We start from the raw sequence: 17,249 nt of genomic DNA on the forward strand, positions 1-17,249 counted from the left end.
GGCCGCGGGGAGCCGGAAGCGCGGGGCCGCGGGGAGCCGGAAGCGCGGGGCCGCGGGGAGCCGGAAGCGCGGGGCCGCGGGGAGCCGGAAGCGCGGGGCCGCGGGGAGCCGGAAGCGCGGGGCCGCGGGGAGCCGGAAGCGCGGGGCCGCGGGGAGCCGGAAGCGCGGGGCCGCGGGGAGCCGGAAGCGCGGGGCCGCGGGGAGCCGGAAGCGCGGGGCCGCGGGGAGCCGGAAGCGCGGGGCCGCGGGGAGCCGGAAGCGCGGGGCCGCGGGGAGCCGGAAGCGCGGGGCCGCGGGGAGCCGGAAGCGGGTCCCGGCTGCCCGCCCCGCCGGCAGCGGCCCCGCTCAGGGCACGCTTTGCTCCCCCAGCACACCCCCTGTAGCCAGCTTCCAGCCAGCTGCTGGGCCTGCACCGCCTGCCGGCAGCTAGCATCACCCTCGTAACGCCAGTTGCGCTGATCGGTCAAAAATGCCGGGAAAACATATAAAGTGTACATAACCGCGCTATGAATCGGGAATAGTGGGGCCAGCAGGGTAAGACTGTCCCCCTGTACTCGGCACCTCGAGTGCTGTGTCCAGTTCTGGGGTGCTGAATTCAGGAAGGACATGGAGGTGCCGGAGCAAGCCCACAGAAAGGCAACAGAGCTGATGAAGGGTCTGAGCACAGGTCCCGTGAGCTGCTGAGGGAGCTGGGGGTGTTTAGCCTGCAAAAAGGAGGCTCAGGAGTGACCTTTATCACTCACTACAAGCGCCTGAAAGGTGTAGCCAGGTGGGGGTTGGGCTCTTCTCCCAGGTAAGAAGTGACAGGACAAAAGGACAGACTTAAGGTGCACCAGAGGAGGTTTAGGCTGGACATTAAAATGATTTCTTCACAGAAGGAGTGCTTAGACATGGGAATGGACCACCCAGGGAAGTGTTAGTGATGCCTTAAGTTTTAGCTTTCATATTCTCCAGATGCTGTACTGCCTTAGTGTTTAATTCTGAACTTCATATAAATAGTATTAATAAGTTCTCTTCACAGCTTAGTTAGACAAAATAATCCTTTTCCAGCCTGAGAACCAAGGACACTGTTGCAGCTTTGGGCCCAAAAAGTATAAACGGCAGCGAACTGAGGAGAGCAGTATGGCAGGATGGGACTTCAGAACCTGAAGCTGTAATTAACAACATGACAATTGACCCCAATATGTAAATGGACCAAAACTTCTAAAAACTCATGGCTAGTCGTCCCTCTTCTGTCCATCTTGGGCAGAGCCACAGCCGGGTTCCTGTACAGCCCAAGGCGTATCCTTTGAAGGTCTTTTAATAAATACCTACTTTATTCCCTCTTAACTCTGTTTAGCCTCTCTTCCAGGTGAGTCTCTGTAGGCATCAGTTCTCTCACCGTCCATGGAGGTGTTTAAGGAAAGACGGGATGTGGCACGCAGTGCCATGGTCCAGTCAACACACTGGTGTTCAGTCATAGGTTGGGCTCAGTCATCTCAGAAGCCTTTTCCAACTAATGGATTATACATCATATTTGTTTTATTTATTTTTTTATATTAAGAACACTTTTTTTTTACATCAGTTACTGAGGACCTAACATGTCTTTAGGCTTCACCCACTGATCAAACTGGTCTGATGTAAGGAATCCCAGCTTTATAGCAGCTTCTTTTAACGTTGTCCCCTCTTTGTGTGCTGTTTTGGCAATCTTGGCTGCTTTATCATATCCTGTCACAAAACAAAACCAACAGGTTATCCATTTGTAATTTTAGATGATTCATCAGAGGGGAGAGAAAAGTGGGACACGGTCTTTGGAAAATTATTTGCTAGGTATTACTATTACTGCTTAAACCAATTTGCAGGAAATGCACACCAAATGTTTACTCCTTATCTGAAGTGAAAGTAAATTTTGTTATTCTGGTCTTAACGTAGATCAAAGATTTATGGGAACTTCTCCTTTAAAAAAAACTCACATTGTAATCTTTCACTTGACCTCTAATAATGATAATTTAGGAAAACAGGTACATAAATTCTCCCAATCTCCTTTTGACTCTAACCAGTTATTTTTCTAATACCCTGGCATGGCCACTGTAAGGAGTGACACAGCTTTTACAACAACAACTGGTGATGTTGAAGTAAGTTAACTTTTGACCAGACTTGGCCTTATAAGCATTGTGACAATACAAACGAAGTGTACAAAATAATGTTACCACAAAATATTTTTGTATGTTCTGAGAAGTTTTCGAGCCTTAAACCTACCTATATGTGGGTTCAGTGCTGTTACCAACATCAGAGATTCATTCATCAGTTTGTTGATCCTATCCGTATTGGCTTGGATTCCAACTACACAGTTGTCAGTGAAAGAAACACACACATCTCCTAGAAGTCTTGCAGAGTTTAAAACGTTTTTAATCTAACAAGACAAAGAAAAAAATACCAATTATTTAATCTAGATACTACTAGTTGTAAATTCTGTCACCTTTGTTCATAACCAGTGCCCTCCCTGCAATTTCCATCTATTTAACAGGCTATTTTCCTTCCAATATCTGAAGGGGGCCTACAGGGAAGGCAGAGAGGGACTCTGTCAGGAACTATAGTGATAGGACAAGGAGCAATGGGTATAGACTAAAAAAGGGGAAATTTAGGCTCAGTATCAGGAAGAAATTCTTTACTTTGAGGGTGGTGAGATACTGGAAGAGTATCTGAGGGATGCTGCAGATGCCCCAACCTTGTCAGTGTTCAAGTGTTCACTGAGGTTTTTTTCTGTCTGTAAGTTATCTGACTGTACAACTACTTAAAAAGTCCTAGATATGTAAAACTTTATGAACTTACCATCATGGGCTTAAAGACATTCAGTTCAAAGTGTCCATTGCTTCCTCCTACAGTAACCGCAACATGATTTCCCATAACTTGGGCTGCCACCATGGTCACAGCTTCACACTGGGTAGGATTCACTTTTCCTGGTTGTGAAAGGGAGAGAAAAAGGTTACCAAAGGAGAAAGAAGGGGGAAAACCAACCCATCAACCAACAGCCTTTTTCTAAATCACTTTCAATAGAAAATGTTCTGTAAAAGGTAATTTGTCTTACTCATGGGTATCTGTACACCACAGAAAATAAGGTTATTTACACAAATGATATTAAATTGACTGCACTATTCCAGTATATCAGTGAGGATTTGTAAAACAAATGGCTGCTTCAGCAATCTCCCAAGACTCTGGAAGCTTGAGGATGAGCTCAACAGCTCAACATGTGCATTGAGCTACAGCTGTTCATTACCACAGTTCTTAATAGTCAAGAGATTATAACCTGTCTTTACATGTGCAAGTTGGCATTTCTGGGAGACCCCTACCAAATCTTACTCATCTCAAGGAAAGTATTACTGATCTGTTAGAATTACTTTGTGATAAAGTTAGTACACTCTGTCAGAAAAAAAAAAGCAAAACAGAAAAACCCAAAAAAAACCCCTGCCAAACCAAACAATCAGACCAAGTTAGGGTGGCCTCCAAGCAAGTTTGTTTTATGGTTTTATCATTTTTAGACATAATCCTAGTAAGAACATTCATTGTTTGCTTTTTTAGAGCCAAGTATGTTCATGACCTACTTCTTTTATAGTTCATGATAAAGGAGGAACATCCTTAGAATAATTTTGGATGTACAATATTCCTATGTACATATTTTTTTAGGAGAGGAAAGGAATGATTACTATTCCTTTTGCTTTCTTATCCTCCCATAAAATGAGATCACTGCAGTAGGGAAAATACGAGTGCATAACACTAATCATGCCAGGAAGCAGAGACCAAAGTCAAGTTACACGACAGTATTGCTACAATTGACAGATTAAAGATTATTTCAGAAAAGCCTTTACTTAAAAATTGTAGAGATCTTGCAATTCTAAAAGAAAGCTTTGAGAAGTATGCTTGTCTTAATAAAGCCATATTCTTACAGATACTACATTCCCCCATACACTAGCCAACACACAGCTATGCAAGCATTTTTATGAACATAGGTTTTGCTAAAACAGTGCAGTAGATAAAACCTGAGAGAATCACCGACTTACTGACATTTGTGACAGTGTTGGTAAACATCTGTTAAGATACAGTGGTTGAAAAAAAAAAATAAACAGGTCATTTTTCTCTGCATGTTTTCTCTGTACCTGGCATGATGCTGCTCCCTGGTTCATTTTCAGGCAGGATGAGTTCTCCCAGCCCAGAGCGTGGTCCAGAGCCCAGGAAGCGAATGTCATTAGCTATTTTCATCAGACTGCACGCCACTGTGTTCATGGCTCCACTGAGCTCCACTAAAGCATCGTGAGCTGCAAGAGCTTCAAACTTATTTGGAGCAGTGACAAAAGGCAAACCTACAGGGAGAGGGTGTAAACATTAAACCAGATAATCAAACATGTAACTAGCTTAATTAAAAATTAACAAACTTGTAAGATCATATCTTTCCTCTAGAGCTTTCTTCACAAACATATTTCTTAAACTAAATTAAATACAAAAAGACATAATGAAAGTCACTAAAATAGAGAAGAGTATAAAATTTGAGCATCCACCTACAACAAAGGTACAAATTTCAGCCCTTCATAGTGTGTTGCATTCTAAGCAGTGCTTCTGCACCACAGTGTTTTGTGAATGTCAATAATCTTTCAAAAGTTAATACAACTTAAGCATTTCTTGCATTAAATCAAGTTAGACACTTTAGACTGTTAATTGCCATTATGCTTTCAGTTACAAGAATAGATGGTTTTGCACCACAGTGCAAGCATTAGGGAAAATAAGAAGTAATCACAATGGAAGGGAACAATAAACCAGCCAGAACATGGGAAAGCTGTATCAGACTTAGGAGGATGCCTGCCAACAGCAAGAGCAGAGGAGCAATGGAAGAACAGCTCTGTTTATGTTAATTAAATGCCTGAGATAAAAGCCTAGGTTCCATGATGAAAAACATTCCTTCAAGACTTTGCCCTGGAAAGACAGTCCCAGCAGCATGGGACTGTAAAAAATTACAGGCATCACTAAGGACTGACTGTGGGCTGGATTTCTGCCCCCCAGAATGACTGATCTTTCAGCACCAGTTTGAAGGAGAGCAGCATAATTCCCGTTAATTACAGTGTTCTGCACTTCCTGACAAACACCAAATCCCACCCAATTTGCATGGGCTTGTGAACTTCACAGCTGCCTTCTCAGTTACAGAGGTCCATCCAAACTTCTCCTTTTGTTCTTGCCAATAACCACCCTCTATAAGAGCATAAGGAACTTCAGGAGTCTGCCCTACTCATACAACTTGCTCATACAGGATGCAAAACATCCACTGACATGGGAGAGCTTCCTAACACCAGCAAAACATGCCCTGTACTGCTCCTGGCAGCTGTTGTTTACAGCAAGCTACTTCTCTTTCAGGGTACAAGACAGTCTTGACCCTCTGAAAGACAGTAAATAATAGATCCATTAAAACAAAAAATACTGTCACTAGCACTTTCAGATTTTACAGCAAATGTAAATGACAGATGTGCACATTTGTTTGGGGGGCATTTGGAAAACTGATACTATGACATAAAAGATCTGGTTTAGAGATCAAAAAACTCAAGTGCACTTGTAAATTAAGTTTTAGAATCTATAAAGACAGAATAAAAAAAAATCAGTTAACTTTTACTCTTTCATATGAAAAAAACAGAGTGGCTTTGGAAGCATTTTTTTCCTTCTTTTGTGCCAAGTTGCTGTAAATTAAGAGAGCCAGAGGAGCAAAGATCAAGACAGAAGCATTATAGTTGGGCTAATAATAGAAGTCTGAAACTGTATCCATCTAAAGAGCCTTCCTTGGATAGACACCATCATTTCAGTTACTTTCAATGCACTGAGTATTCTTGTAAAAATAATTGCACAAAAAATCCAAAGTAGAAGGCATATAACACATGGCATTACCAAAAGCTTCATGTTAAAATACAAAAACAGTTTAAGCTTATAAGAGCTAGAAGATTCTAGTTTGAATTTGACTGCATGTCACATACACTGCTTTACTGATAACCCACTCCCAAATATCATTCCTCACCTGTCAGTTCAGCCACTTTAGCAGCAACTTTCTCAGCAAAGCCAATCCTTGTGTTCAATCCCGTGCCAACTGCAGTCCCACCAGCTGCCAGCTGATACACCCTTGGCATGGTGGATTCAATCCTAGCCACGCCGTATTTAATTTGTTGAACATAGCCACTAAATTCCTTTGAAAGAAAGGACAAAGTTAAGCAACAAAGACAACAACCAAGAATAAGCATCCAGATTATTTAGATTTTTAACATGATTTGACTAATTCCTTTAAAAACCTGAAGGCACTGAACTTCACTCAAATGCTAAATCTAAGCATGTTTTCATTAAGAGGAAAAGTATACATCTATTAAAGGATTGCTCCCATGCTACAAAAAAATTATACATTAAACCAATCTTAATATACAAAAGCATATACATAATGCATCTTTCTCTCACCTTTTATCTTAGTTGTGTACTTAGCAGGATCTGATTCCATAGTAAATCAGCTCCAAGATTACATTAATGTTCTCAAAAAACAAATAGAGAAATGATCTTAGGCTTCGCTCACTAAATTTAGTTAGTAAAAACTCCACCTGTGCATTCTTGGAAAAAGTCCATAAATTCTATCTGCTGTTCTATCAATTCAGTTTAATTCATTACTAAACTACTATAATATAAGCCCTTCCTGACAATATGATAACACTTGGCATCTTTTATTTACTTATTTATTTATTTATACACATAAGATTATGTATTGAAATTTTTCATTCACAATATTTAGTAGTTTTGTGTGTTGACAAAACATAACTTATATAAATTAACAGATTACAGACAACTGCCTCTTCCCTGCAATGTCAGTGTAACAGAAAAACTGCTGTGCTATCTGATAATGAAACATTATTTAAAAATAATTTCTATTTTGCTACTGTTAGAAATAAAATATATATGGAAAAAAATTAATAAAAATCATTATGTGTGTTTTAGAGTACAGCATAACCAGCAAACTCCAGTACAAACTGAAAATACTTAGGCTGAGATTCAGCCATTTTCCTATATTTTATCCTAAACTATCAATTTAATTTAGGCATCCTTAAGTTTGACTTCAGTGTGAATTTTCCAAAAAAATACATAGTTTTAAATTTTTTTTTACCTGCCCAAGTGTAAGTGGAACAGCATCTTGTGTATGAGTGCGCCCTATTTTAATGATTTGTGAAAACTCTTTGGACTTCCCTTCAAGTGCATTCTGTAGCTTCTTTAGTCCAGGTAACAAGACCTCATTAACCTCCTGGGCAGCAGCAATATGCATTGCTGTTGGGAAAGTGTCATTTGAACTCTGCAGAAAAATCAAGAAATTAATTTACAAGCTTTTCTCAACATTGCTACTGTAAGATGTACATATGTGGTTTTATTCTCTTTATCTCATGAAATATTAGAAACTAAACTAAGAGTAAGCAACTTAGGGATATTCCACAAGGTCAGTTCTTTATTGATAAATCAACTTTTTATGACTACACCCACAGAAAGTGAAATTTAATAGACTGTTCATAACAACCTTGGGACAAAAAAAAGAATTACTACGGTAGTTATGAGAGATGGCTAACAAACAGAGAGATGATTTTAAAAGAGTTGTAGGCGACTTTAAAACACATGTGTTGCTTTGATAATGTTAAATCCAGAGTTCACAGACTACTGAGTAAGCACAAAGGATCAGGAAGGGAAACAGCCAAGTCAGTGGCTTAATCTTTCCTTCAAGGTAGGTGAAGTTTAAGAGAGAAGCATAATAAAAATGCTTACCATGATCCAACTTTAAGAAACTGGACTTATATTTAACATCTTTAAGACTGTAGCAGTGGTTGTCGCGAGGCCACCACTGTCTTACTATATTATATATGAATTTATCTATCATTAATTAATTCAAAGTTTTTAATCTGAAAAGCTCATACTGTCACTGAAAAACAACTTAAAGTTCATTTGAACTGAAAAAAATGGAAAATTGTTGCCAAAATTGTCCACAAAACTTTTTTTTTAACCTAAACAGTGGATACAAGAAAACTCAAAATTCCCAATTCAAAGACACAAAACTTTTTTGAAATTAAAAGCAGTATAAAACAAGTCTAACAACCTGGCTTTTGTTAACATGATCATTCGGATGCACTGGCTTTTTGCTTCCCAGTGTGCCTCCCATTATCTCAATAGCTCTGTTGCTGATGACTTCATTGACATTCATATTGGTTTGAGTTCCAGACCCAGTCTGCCACACCACCAAAGGGAAGTGATCATTTAATTTTCCTTCAGCTACCTATAATGGAAAAAACAGAGAAAAATTGTTCCACTAGGGAAAAAAAACCATAAACCTGAACATTTTATTCTCATAATTAAAATTATGCTCTGCATTATCTTTTTTAATCTACATATAGCAATTAGTGAATTTACACTAAAATAATTAAGATGTTTTTATGCAATACCAGATATTAAAAGGGAAAAAAACACTTGTTATGCCTTTTGAAGACTGAATTGTAAAATACAGAGATATACAGAATTTGATTTCATGTTCTACAGACATAGAAAATATTTTTAAAAGGTATTTTAGGTTACATCTTCTCTCTGTGTAACTGGACTCTGATATCTCTCAATAAAGTAATTTCATGCAGGGAAGTTCCAGACCTCTTACACCTGCTAACATTACACGTTGCATCAACGAAGCCAGCAGATGGCTGCCAGTCTCAAACACCTCCTTCCTGTAAGTCATTCTGTTTGATCAGCATTTTTTGGAGCCTGCTGAATCTGAGACACATTCAGAAAGTTTTCTAAAAATGTGTTTGTAATAGTATCAAAATCTGTGCTCAGAAGTATCACACCCACATATATTAGCCTCAGAAAAACAAAGGAGCTGTTGTCGCAACTCTGAGGCTAGACAATCTGATTACCAGGATAGATCAGTCCTCCTGGAATCAGGCTGTTCAAGAAAGGATCTTCTGTATTCCCCATCCTGTACAGGGGCAACATTCCCACCTCCAAGAGTAACTTGCTTCCTCATTTTATTTCAGTTGTATTAGACAATTACTTTGGAGGTGAGGGAAAGGGTATCATAGCAGGGGTGTTTTTAGAATACAATAAAGAAAGCCACAAACAACTTCCAGAATTTATGAATCTAAACTAAGGAGCCTTAATCCACCAAAACTTCTAATGCACCATTAACTAGGGGAATGCTAGAAACCAGAAGAAGAGCCTGGATATATTCTGGAGTTCTCCAAAGCTATTGCTTCATGGGACTTAAGGTGCTACAGCTGGTAGGAGAGGATACAGCTTCTGCCAGCACTGGAATATTTTTAAGCTAGTCAGGACAAGAAAACCCTGTTTAAAATACTTCTACATAAGCAAATCTGTTGATTTATTCAAAGCAAAACACCTGGTATTATCACACCTCAAATAATGGTCACACACAACTCTCTGAACTTGGGTGGCATTCATCAACACGTATTTGAACTTTCTATCATTTCTTTGCATGCAAGAAAGAAAATAGTAAAATATTATATTAAGTAAATGATCTCTGGAGAACAAGATTTACTAACAGGAAATGCTTTCCTCTAACAATCTGAGAAATGCAATCCCCCATCCTCCTGTGAAAAGCTTAACAAAAACACAGTGGCAGTTGCACTATTTTGAACAGCTCATTCCTACCTCATTTGCTGCCTGTACAATGGCTTTAGCAATCTTTGGGTCGAGACCATAGTCTTGATTTACCTCAGCAGCTGCTCTCTTCAAGATGCCAAAAGCCCTTATGACTTGAACCTGAGACACAAGGGTAAGTTAAACACAATTTCCTTCCCCCAAAGGATATGTCAACAATTTATGGTGCCTGTCTAGTTCTAAACCAAAATGCTTCTGATCTTAAATCCAGCAGCAGTCCATCAGCCAAATCAGAGAGCAATCAGCTCATCTGACCTATGCTCCCACTAACAGTGACATTCACCCAAACAGCCCAGAGGGCAGCACACAGCTGTTTTTGCCAGGCCAGGTATGCTCTGTGCATCAAAAGTTACATGTATTAAAACTGAACTGGTTCCATTTCTAAAACAGACTTTTGAGGGAAAACTGACAAATTTCAGTACATGGAGAGTCAGTATGTGACAAAGCACATGCACATTAATCGCCTATGCACAACTACACGTGACAAATGAAGTTTATATCAACTCATGAGACTCACAAGACTATTTCAATTACAAACTATATAAATGCTACATCAAATTATTCCATTTGCTTTTTCATCTTTGTAAAGATGAAAGACAGATTTCTATTCATCCTGGTTATTAAAAAATAAAGCAACACTATAAAATTATTCAAAAGCAATATTCACTTTATTTAAACACAACAAGAAATACTTCCACCAGAATAATACACTGCCATAAAATTTCTATCTTTAATTAAAATTCAAAGTTGTTCATGCTTCCAGCAAAAGTCTAAGAAGAAGGTATTTAGAAGGTATTCACTTTCACATACAAAACATACTCTAGATAAGAAGAGAATACAGATTTATATTACTTACTGGCATCCTTTCTGAAACACCTCCAATCTTGAAGTTCATTGTAGATCTTACAGTCTGGGCACCATAGTATTTGTCACTTGGGACCTTCAGTTCACCAAAGGTATCATATTCTATCCTGAAAGCCTCTTGAGAAGACTACAGAAAGGCAAAAAAAAAAAATAATCAAACATTGGCAATCAGTATATTCTTTTTGAAAGAAAGCAGTCAAGAAAAAGAAGGTGGAAAAAAATACAAAGCCAAGACATGCAGCTAGTCATAGGTGTTTCTAATTATATCTTCAAAGCTGAAACATTTTTCTAGTTTGAGCAGCTGTCTCACCAAAAGTCACAACTATAAACCACTGCTGCGTTCCACTGCAGCGAGGGGCACAACTCCCCCAGGCCCCGGACACTCAGACACCAGGCAGCCACCGACACCAACAGGGAAAACAGGGCAACAGGACTGGTCTTGGCTTACCAAAATCCAGGACCCTTTATTATGACAGGGACCAAGACAAGAAATGAGGTCATGGGTTGTATATGGGTGGAGTTTAGGGTCAGGATCCAACAGTAAGAGGAGCAGGGGTCTCCAAAGTTGTGGATCAAGGAAGACAATCAATGCAAAAAACTAAGGCAGGAACATTGCAGTAGAATTTAAACCAATGAGGGTACAGAAAAACAACATTCTGAGGCCATTCCTCATTTGACAAAATGAGGTGGAGTGTCTTTTCCCAGGCTTGTGGGGGCACATCCTTCAGGGTGGAGGGGTATAATCTTCTATAAATCATGCCCTTCGCCCCACACTGTCTGGGTAGACTCACTGCCTCCTGGGGTGAGGACACTTCACAACTCCTCCTTTTTTATTTATTTTAGAAACAGGGAATAATCTTTAAGTTAGGGCCCTAGAATAGTCTTACGTTACTTAATATTTATGGGATAACTTATAGAGGGATTACAACTCACAAAAGAGGTTCCACAGACATAATAATAAACAATTAACATAACAACGACAATTATAGAACTAATAAATTTAGCTAAACTTGTGATAACAAACAGCCTCAATGGGAAGATTAAATGTGAAAGGGACACACATAAAAATTTAATTTTGAAACATGTAAGGAGTAGAAAGTATAGGTAAAAGTAAGGTTAATGTAATGATTAATACAACACTTAATTAAAGCCTTCTCATTCATCTCTCTACTCTCAGCTTAATACCCTTATTCTTAATAAACCACTCATTTTCCTTTTTGCTCACTCTTTCACTGTCCCCCTTTTCTTTTTCCTTCTTTCTCCTCCCTTTCTCTTCCCTTTAACAGTCTTTCAAATATTCTATATTATCACCCCTCATTATATATATCTACTATACCTATAGGTATAGTAGATATACTATATCTAGGTGTATTTTATGTAATATTTATGTATTATAACATTTCTATGTCATGTATCCATCTAGCATCTGTTATTATTTAATACAGGCACAGCTAAATTAATTTTAGCTGACAGTATTTCTTTACTTCTTGTAGAACAGCCCAATAATTTGTGATTATGTGATCACATTCATATGCAGTTCAACAAAGATTATGGAACTGACAAGAAGTAAGAACAGTTTACTCTTCCTCTTCCACACCTTGGCCAGCAAAGTCCAAATTTTCTGTGAGAAAGGTATTCATCCTTTCCCAGGAGAGGAAATTAACTTCTTTCAGAGTCCTCAGGAAGAGGGAGAAGTCTTTTTTATTTCTTTATCATGGATAGAGTAAAACAATCTCAGCCCTGTAGGCAGGGAATGTACATTCACAATGCTGGGTTCCTGACATAACCACGATCCTCAGAGGCAAGTCCTTGGGAAACAAACCTCTTATCAACAGAGTCAAGTCAGTCTTGCAGTGCTGTGAAAGAAGAAAATCAAGAAAAGCAGAGGATACAAACAGAAACACTGCTGTGCCACCATGATTCATTGACAGCCTGAGGTCTTTGTGTAGATTTGGTTCTTTCATCCCCAAAACATGTATTACTGGAAACAGTTAAAAGGCAATAAAGTTGACAGAAGATAGGGAATACCTTTCTTAAGACAAGTGACTTCTTTGTTCAGAAAACAATATAACCTGAGGATTGAAGGAAAACTGAGGTATAAGCTGTATGAACTGCTCACTGTCTCTTCCAATACAAGACACAGGAGCCCCAAGATGCTTGTAGGAGTCAGGTTCAAAGCAAGGGAAAAGGGAGCATCGCTTCACACAAGTCACAGACTGACAAGACTGTTTGCCAGCTGATGCTGAGGATGCAAGAAGCCCACAAGACTTCAGAAAAGAGGAGGTAAACCCTCAGAAGAAAGATCTTAACTGGGTTATTATACAGACAAACCACAAACTCAGGAAACTCCATGATGTGAAAATCATAGAATCATTAAGGTGGGAAAAGTCCTCCAAGATCACTAAGTCCAACCTGTGACCAAACATCACCATTTCAACTAACCCACAGCACTAAGTGCCACACCCACTTATTTCATTAACAATTTCAGGGATGGTGATTCTGCCACTTCCTGGGCAGCCTGTTCAAATCTCTGATCACCCTTCCAGTGAACAAATTCTTCCTGATGTCCAATATCAACCTTCCCTGGGGTGCAGTCTGAGGGCATCTCCTCTCACCTTCAGAGATGAGGGCAGCCCCCACCTCCTCCAGCCTCCTTTCAAGATTTGTAGAGAGTGGTAAGGTCCCCCAAGACCCCATTTCTCCACGTTAAATACCCCCAGCTCCCTCAGCTGCTTCTCACAGGACTTGTGCTCCTCACCCTTCACCAGCTTTATTGCCCTTCTCTGGACTCACTCCAGCACCTCAATGTCCTTCCAGAACTGAGAGGCCCAGAACTGGGCACAGGACTCGAGGTGTGGCCTCAGCAGCGCTGAGTACATGGAGTTTGGGTCAGAAAATGGGGAAAGCATAATCTATGTTCACACAGTTCTTACTCCTCCTTAGGAGCCCACTTCTGAACTGTTCCTCTCTTTAATAATTTTATTTGCTCCTTCTTTAAAGGGTCTCAGTGTTCTTGGACAGCACAGCTAGGTATTGGCCAGAACATCCTCTCCAGCAGTCACAACTTTCTGCCGCCCAGGTTTGCACCACCATGGATGGCAAGCTGCAGCAGAGAGAGGGAAGTGTCCTAGCCTCTTTATGGTCCTAAGCATCATTCCCAGCCAGATGGAGACACTGCCATCAGGTACCATCAGCACATACCAGGGACACCAGCCCTGCTCACTTTGAGTACTTCAGAGGAGGTGGTGCCTGTGAACTGGGAGAAACTGCAGCCCAATCCACAAGAAGGGTTAGCTGTCACACAGCTATCCCACCCCCCCACATCTTGTGATGGCTGATGCTCTCCCAGGCACTGACTCCTCAAGAATAGAAAGCTTACTGTGGAAGAGTAAGTCATTCCTATGTTCTTTAATCCCCTTTGTCCTGCTTGAGTCCCTGAGCATTCATTTACATGCTAACAAGAAACAGAATACAGTAAATGCTTCTTTAGTAAATCACTACCAAAAACGTTTAACTGGGATGCTTGCGGGTCTTACTGTACATGTGCGCTCAGTAATATTCCATCGGTTGGGATCACTGACTCACTGTCTTCAAAATCCCTGCTTTTGGCATTTGGACACCTTGTGAAAGCATGCAATGCAAAGCTCCACAGAGCTGGATAAGCAGAACCCATTCAGCTCCAAGCCCAGCTCTCGATGTCATCAGAAGTTTAATAACTGAAAGTATTTACCCTCAAACAATATTAAAAGTTAAATTACCTGTAACCTTTCAGACAAAAAAGCTAGCAGTTGCATAACTGATTCCTCAAAGTTATATAATTTCAATGTCAACAATGGTGAAACAAAGATAAACAAGATCAGTACATCCTCAAACAAGTACATTTCAACAATGAAATCATTATTAAAAAAAACAACCAACTTTCCTAGTCAATTCCACACTCATGAATTCCAATGAAGTTAACAGGGCAAGGTGCTTTAAGAAGAATGTCATTTGCCGATTCCTACTGTAACAGGTGCCATTAGGCAAAAAAGCATGTTTTTCATGCAGACTGAAGGAAACGAGGTGCAGCACTTCTCTCAGCCTGCAGCAGGCACTGTCTGAGCGTGCCTGTAACAAACACCATCCCCTTGCTCCTCGGCCAGAATTCAATCTCCTGAGCAGCTTATGAGCTGAAGATCCCAGGTCCTGTATGTAAAACTGTTTCTGAAGTCACCCCCTGACCCAGAGGACCAGCTGTAAAATGGTGCATCAGTGGCACACTCCATCAACCCTCTTCTCCCCCATCCCTGGGCCTTAGGAGAAATCAAAAGCAGACTTGGAAACTCTGCCAAGTGAACCACAGTGAACTCCTGTGCGCACCTAATTTCTAACCTAGCTACAAGCAAGGCTCTGCTCACAATTACTATTCATCACATTTACAAAACTTTTTTTTTTCCTTAGAAGGCCTGGTGACAAGGTGTGGTCAGCCCTCAAAAATCCCTAGAACCCGAAGAGAGTCCAAAGCTTACAATTAAGCAAACAGAACTGTACTTCTGCCTTGTTGCAGGGAACCGATCAGAACTGATTGCACCATAAAACACCCGAGATACTCAAACAGCAGAACTGCTGCAATAATGCTTCCTGTGGAAAATCACATTCTCATTTATGGATGCAGCAAGTTTTGGATATAAGTATTTCAACTCGAAGAAACATCAATTTTAGCATGTCAAAAGCAGTCTTTTGAGGCCATCAGCATGTGCAATTTTAGTTTTAATCCTCTCCATTAGCAGAAGAAGAATGTTTCCAATTTTAAGCATTGTCCTTTTACAACACAGAGTCACAAATTCTGAAATTTACCCTTTAGAACCCAAACCGAAATATTTTACAATGTTCAGCTACAGAAGGACCACTATGACAATTCCATTTACAACAGCTCGTGCAATTTAGCTCTAAGTAAAGGCAACACAATAAACATACCAGGACCACACGAATATTTGGTTGCATCTACATACACAAGGTGTTTTAAAACAACTCTTGCTACTGAGAAAAGCTCTACAAACATCAAAATGTGATGGCTTGGGTTTGTTGGGTGGCTGTTTTTTTTAATTTAAATACTGGTTAGTACATCTTTTGGTAGTTTCCTTTTTACACAAAAACATAAGAGAACTTTTCCTGTAAGAATTCAAGAGCTGCTTGACTTCCAAGTCCACTGAAGGATGTTTTAAGTAGTGCTTAAAACTCTTTAAATAGAACTCTTATTTAAACTCCACGAACTCACAACACACACAGGGCTGGTCACCTTTCTGACCTGCAAAGACCAAAACACACCTCATTCTTGTAAGATTGCAGACCAGACTCATAAATACCAGGCTTTCAGCAAATGAATGAAGGCCATGATTTATAATGTTCTTCTCAGGCAATGCCAAATGGCAAAACAAAAAAGGGGAACCATCCAACAGGCCAGTGGTCTGAGTTACATATTCCACTCTGACACCAGTTTTCTTACATAGTTAAGTTTCACCCAAGTTTTTTCACTCACCGGAAAGCTTGTTTTATTAAATGCTACTTTTTACACCTTCATCAATATTACAGATTGGAAACTGCTGTTCTAGATAAATTCATTAACTATTTTAGTAAACTAAGGAATCGATAAAATCCTTAACGCACCACCTTCTGCTGAAATTCTTCTCACAGTCTACATTACCTCATTTTAAGGAGGAACTCACAAAGATACACCTGAGACTAAGGCTTCCATGCAACATCCAACGTGTTAGAACTGAGATTTGAACTTCTGTATCCAAATAGCGTTTCTGTTTCTCTGCTGAACCGCATGCAGCAGTCAAGTTCTACTCGCGTCTGAGCCGGACAATCAACTGATTATACACGAATATCTCCTGATGATGCCTGCTGGAACTATCGGGCAGTTCTCAGCTAAAAGCTCCCTAGTTTTCAGGCAGCCCCAAAGCTATTCCAATGACGAATATTCCTCTTCCTGTGAAGATACAGCTTTTTATTATTTGTCCCTCAACAGCCCCAAGAAAGCGCCTAAAATTCCTGCGGCAGCAGCTGCCGCACAGCGCGGCTCCGTGAAGCGGGTCCCGCACCAGCCCCTTTCGTGCCCGGCAGGATGCCCGCCCTGCCCGGCCACACTGCGGCGGCTCAGGGCGTGCATCCCACCGGGCAGCGCCACGGGACAGCTGCGCTGCACATCCCGGCCTGCCCGGGCCGCAGGACGGATGCGGGAAATGGCCGCAGAAGCCCGGCAGAGGATGGCGGACTCGTCTTCGCGGTGCCGGTTGCTCCCGACGGAGCAACTCGCGGGATTAAAGCCCCGCGGCAGCCGGCGGCCGCCGCTCCCCGTCACCGCCCGCTCCGCGCGGGGCAGGGGCGGAGCGAGGCGGCGGCGGCCGGCGGTGGCACTTAGAGGTCACGGCTCCCCGCTCCCCTCCCTGGGCTCACCATGGCGGCGCGGGGCGGCGCCGGGATCCAGCGGCCGGGGGCGGCGGGAGGCAGCGGGGGCGGCGGGCGGGAGAGCAGCAGGCCAGCCGAGCGGCCGAGGCGGCGGCAGGCGCGGAGTGAGCGATGCATGGTGGCGGGGGCCGGCGGCACCGCGGGGGCGGGAGGCGCGGCGGCACCGCCCCGGACGAGCGTCACGGTGCCGGCGGCGCCCGGCCCCGAGGCTCCGCCGCGCCGCTCGGCGGCCGCTGCGGCAGCGC

The 17,249-nt window shown here is 41.5% G+C and overlaps 1 protein-coding gene and 1 long non-coding RNA gene across 3 annotated transcripts; one reads left to right on the plus strand and one right to left on the minus strand.

Moving 5' to 3' along the window:
- Position 1: 1 nt before the first annotated feature.
- Positions 2-6,578, plus strand: LOC146768337 (uncharacterized). The gene is made up of 2 exons (XR_014953391.1): positions 2-534; positions 1,051-6,578. It is a non-coding gene; the product is annotated as an uncharacterized LOC146768337 (long non-coding RNA).
- Positions 1,500-17,151, minus strand: FH (fumarate hydratase). 2 transcript variants are annotated; one of them, XM_021528738.3, is made up of 10 exons: positions 16,993-17,151; positions 10,547-10,681; positions 9,682-9,792; positions 8,123-8,299; positions 7,151-7,333; positions 6,029-6,194; positions 4,134-4,337; positions 2,812-2,939; positions 2,239-2,392; positions 1,500-1,707 (listed from the first exon to the last, which is right to left on the minus strand). In XM_021528738.3, the coding sequence occupies exons 1-10, from the start codon at positions 17,119-17,121 to the stop codon at positions 1,565-1,567; spliced, it is 1,530 nt and encodes a 509-aa protein (XP_021384413.1). In that variant the 5' UTR covers positions 17,122-17,151; the 3' UTR covers positions 1,500-1,564. The 2 variants fall into 2 exon arrangements, with proteins under 2 accessions (XP_021384413.1, XP_021384414.1); XM_021528739.4 differs by lacking the exon at positions 16,993-17,151 and adding an exon at positions 16,238-16,906.
- Positions 17,152-17,249: the final 98 nt, after the last annotated feature.

Source organism: Lonchura striata, chromosome 2, assembly GCF_050655825.1.
Source record: "Lonchura striata isolate lonStrDom1 chromosome 2, ASM5065582v1, whole genome shotgun sequence".
Classification (NCBI taxonomy): domain Eukaryota; kingdom Metazoa; phylum Chordata; class Aves; order Passeriformes; family Estrildidae; genus Lonchura; species Lonchura striata.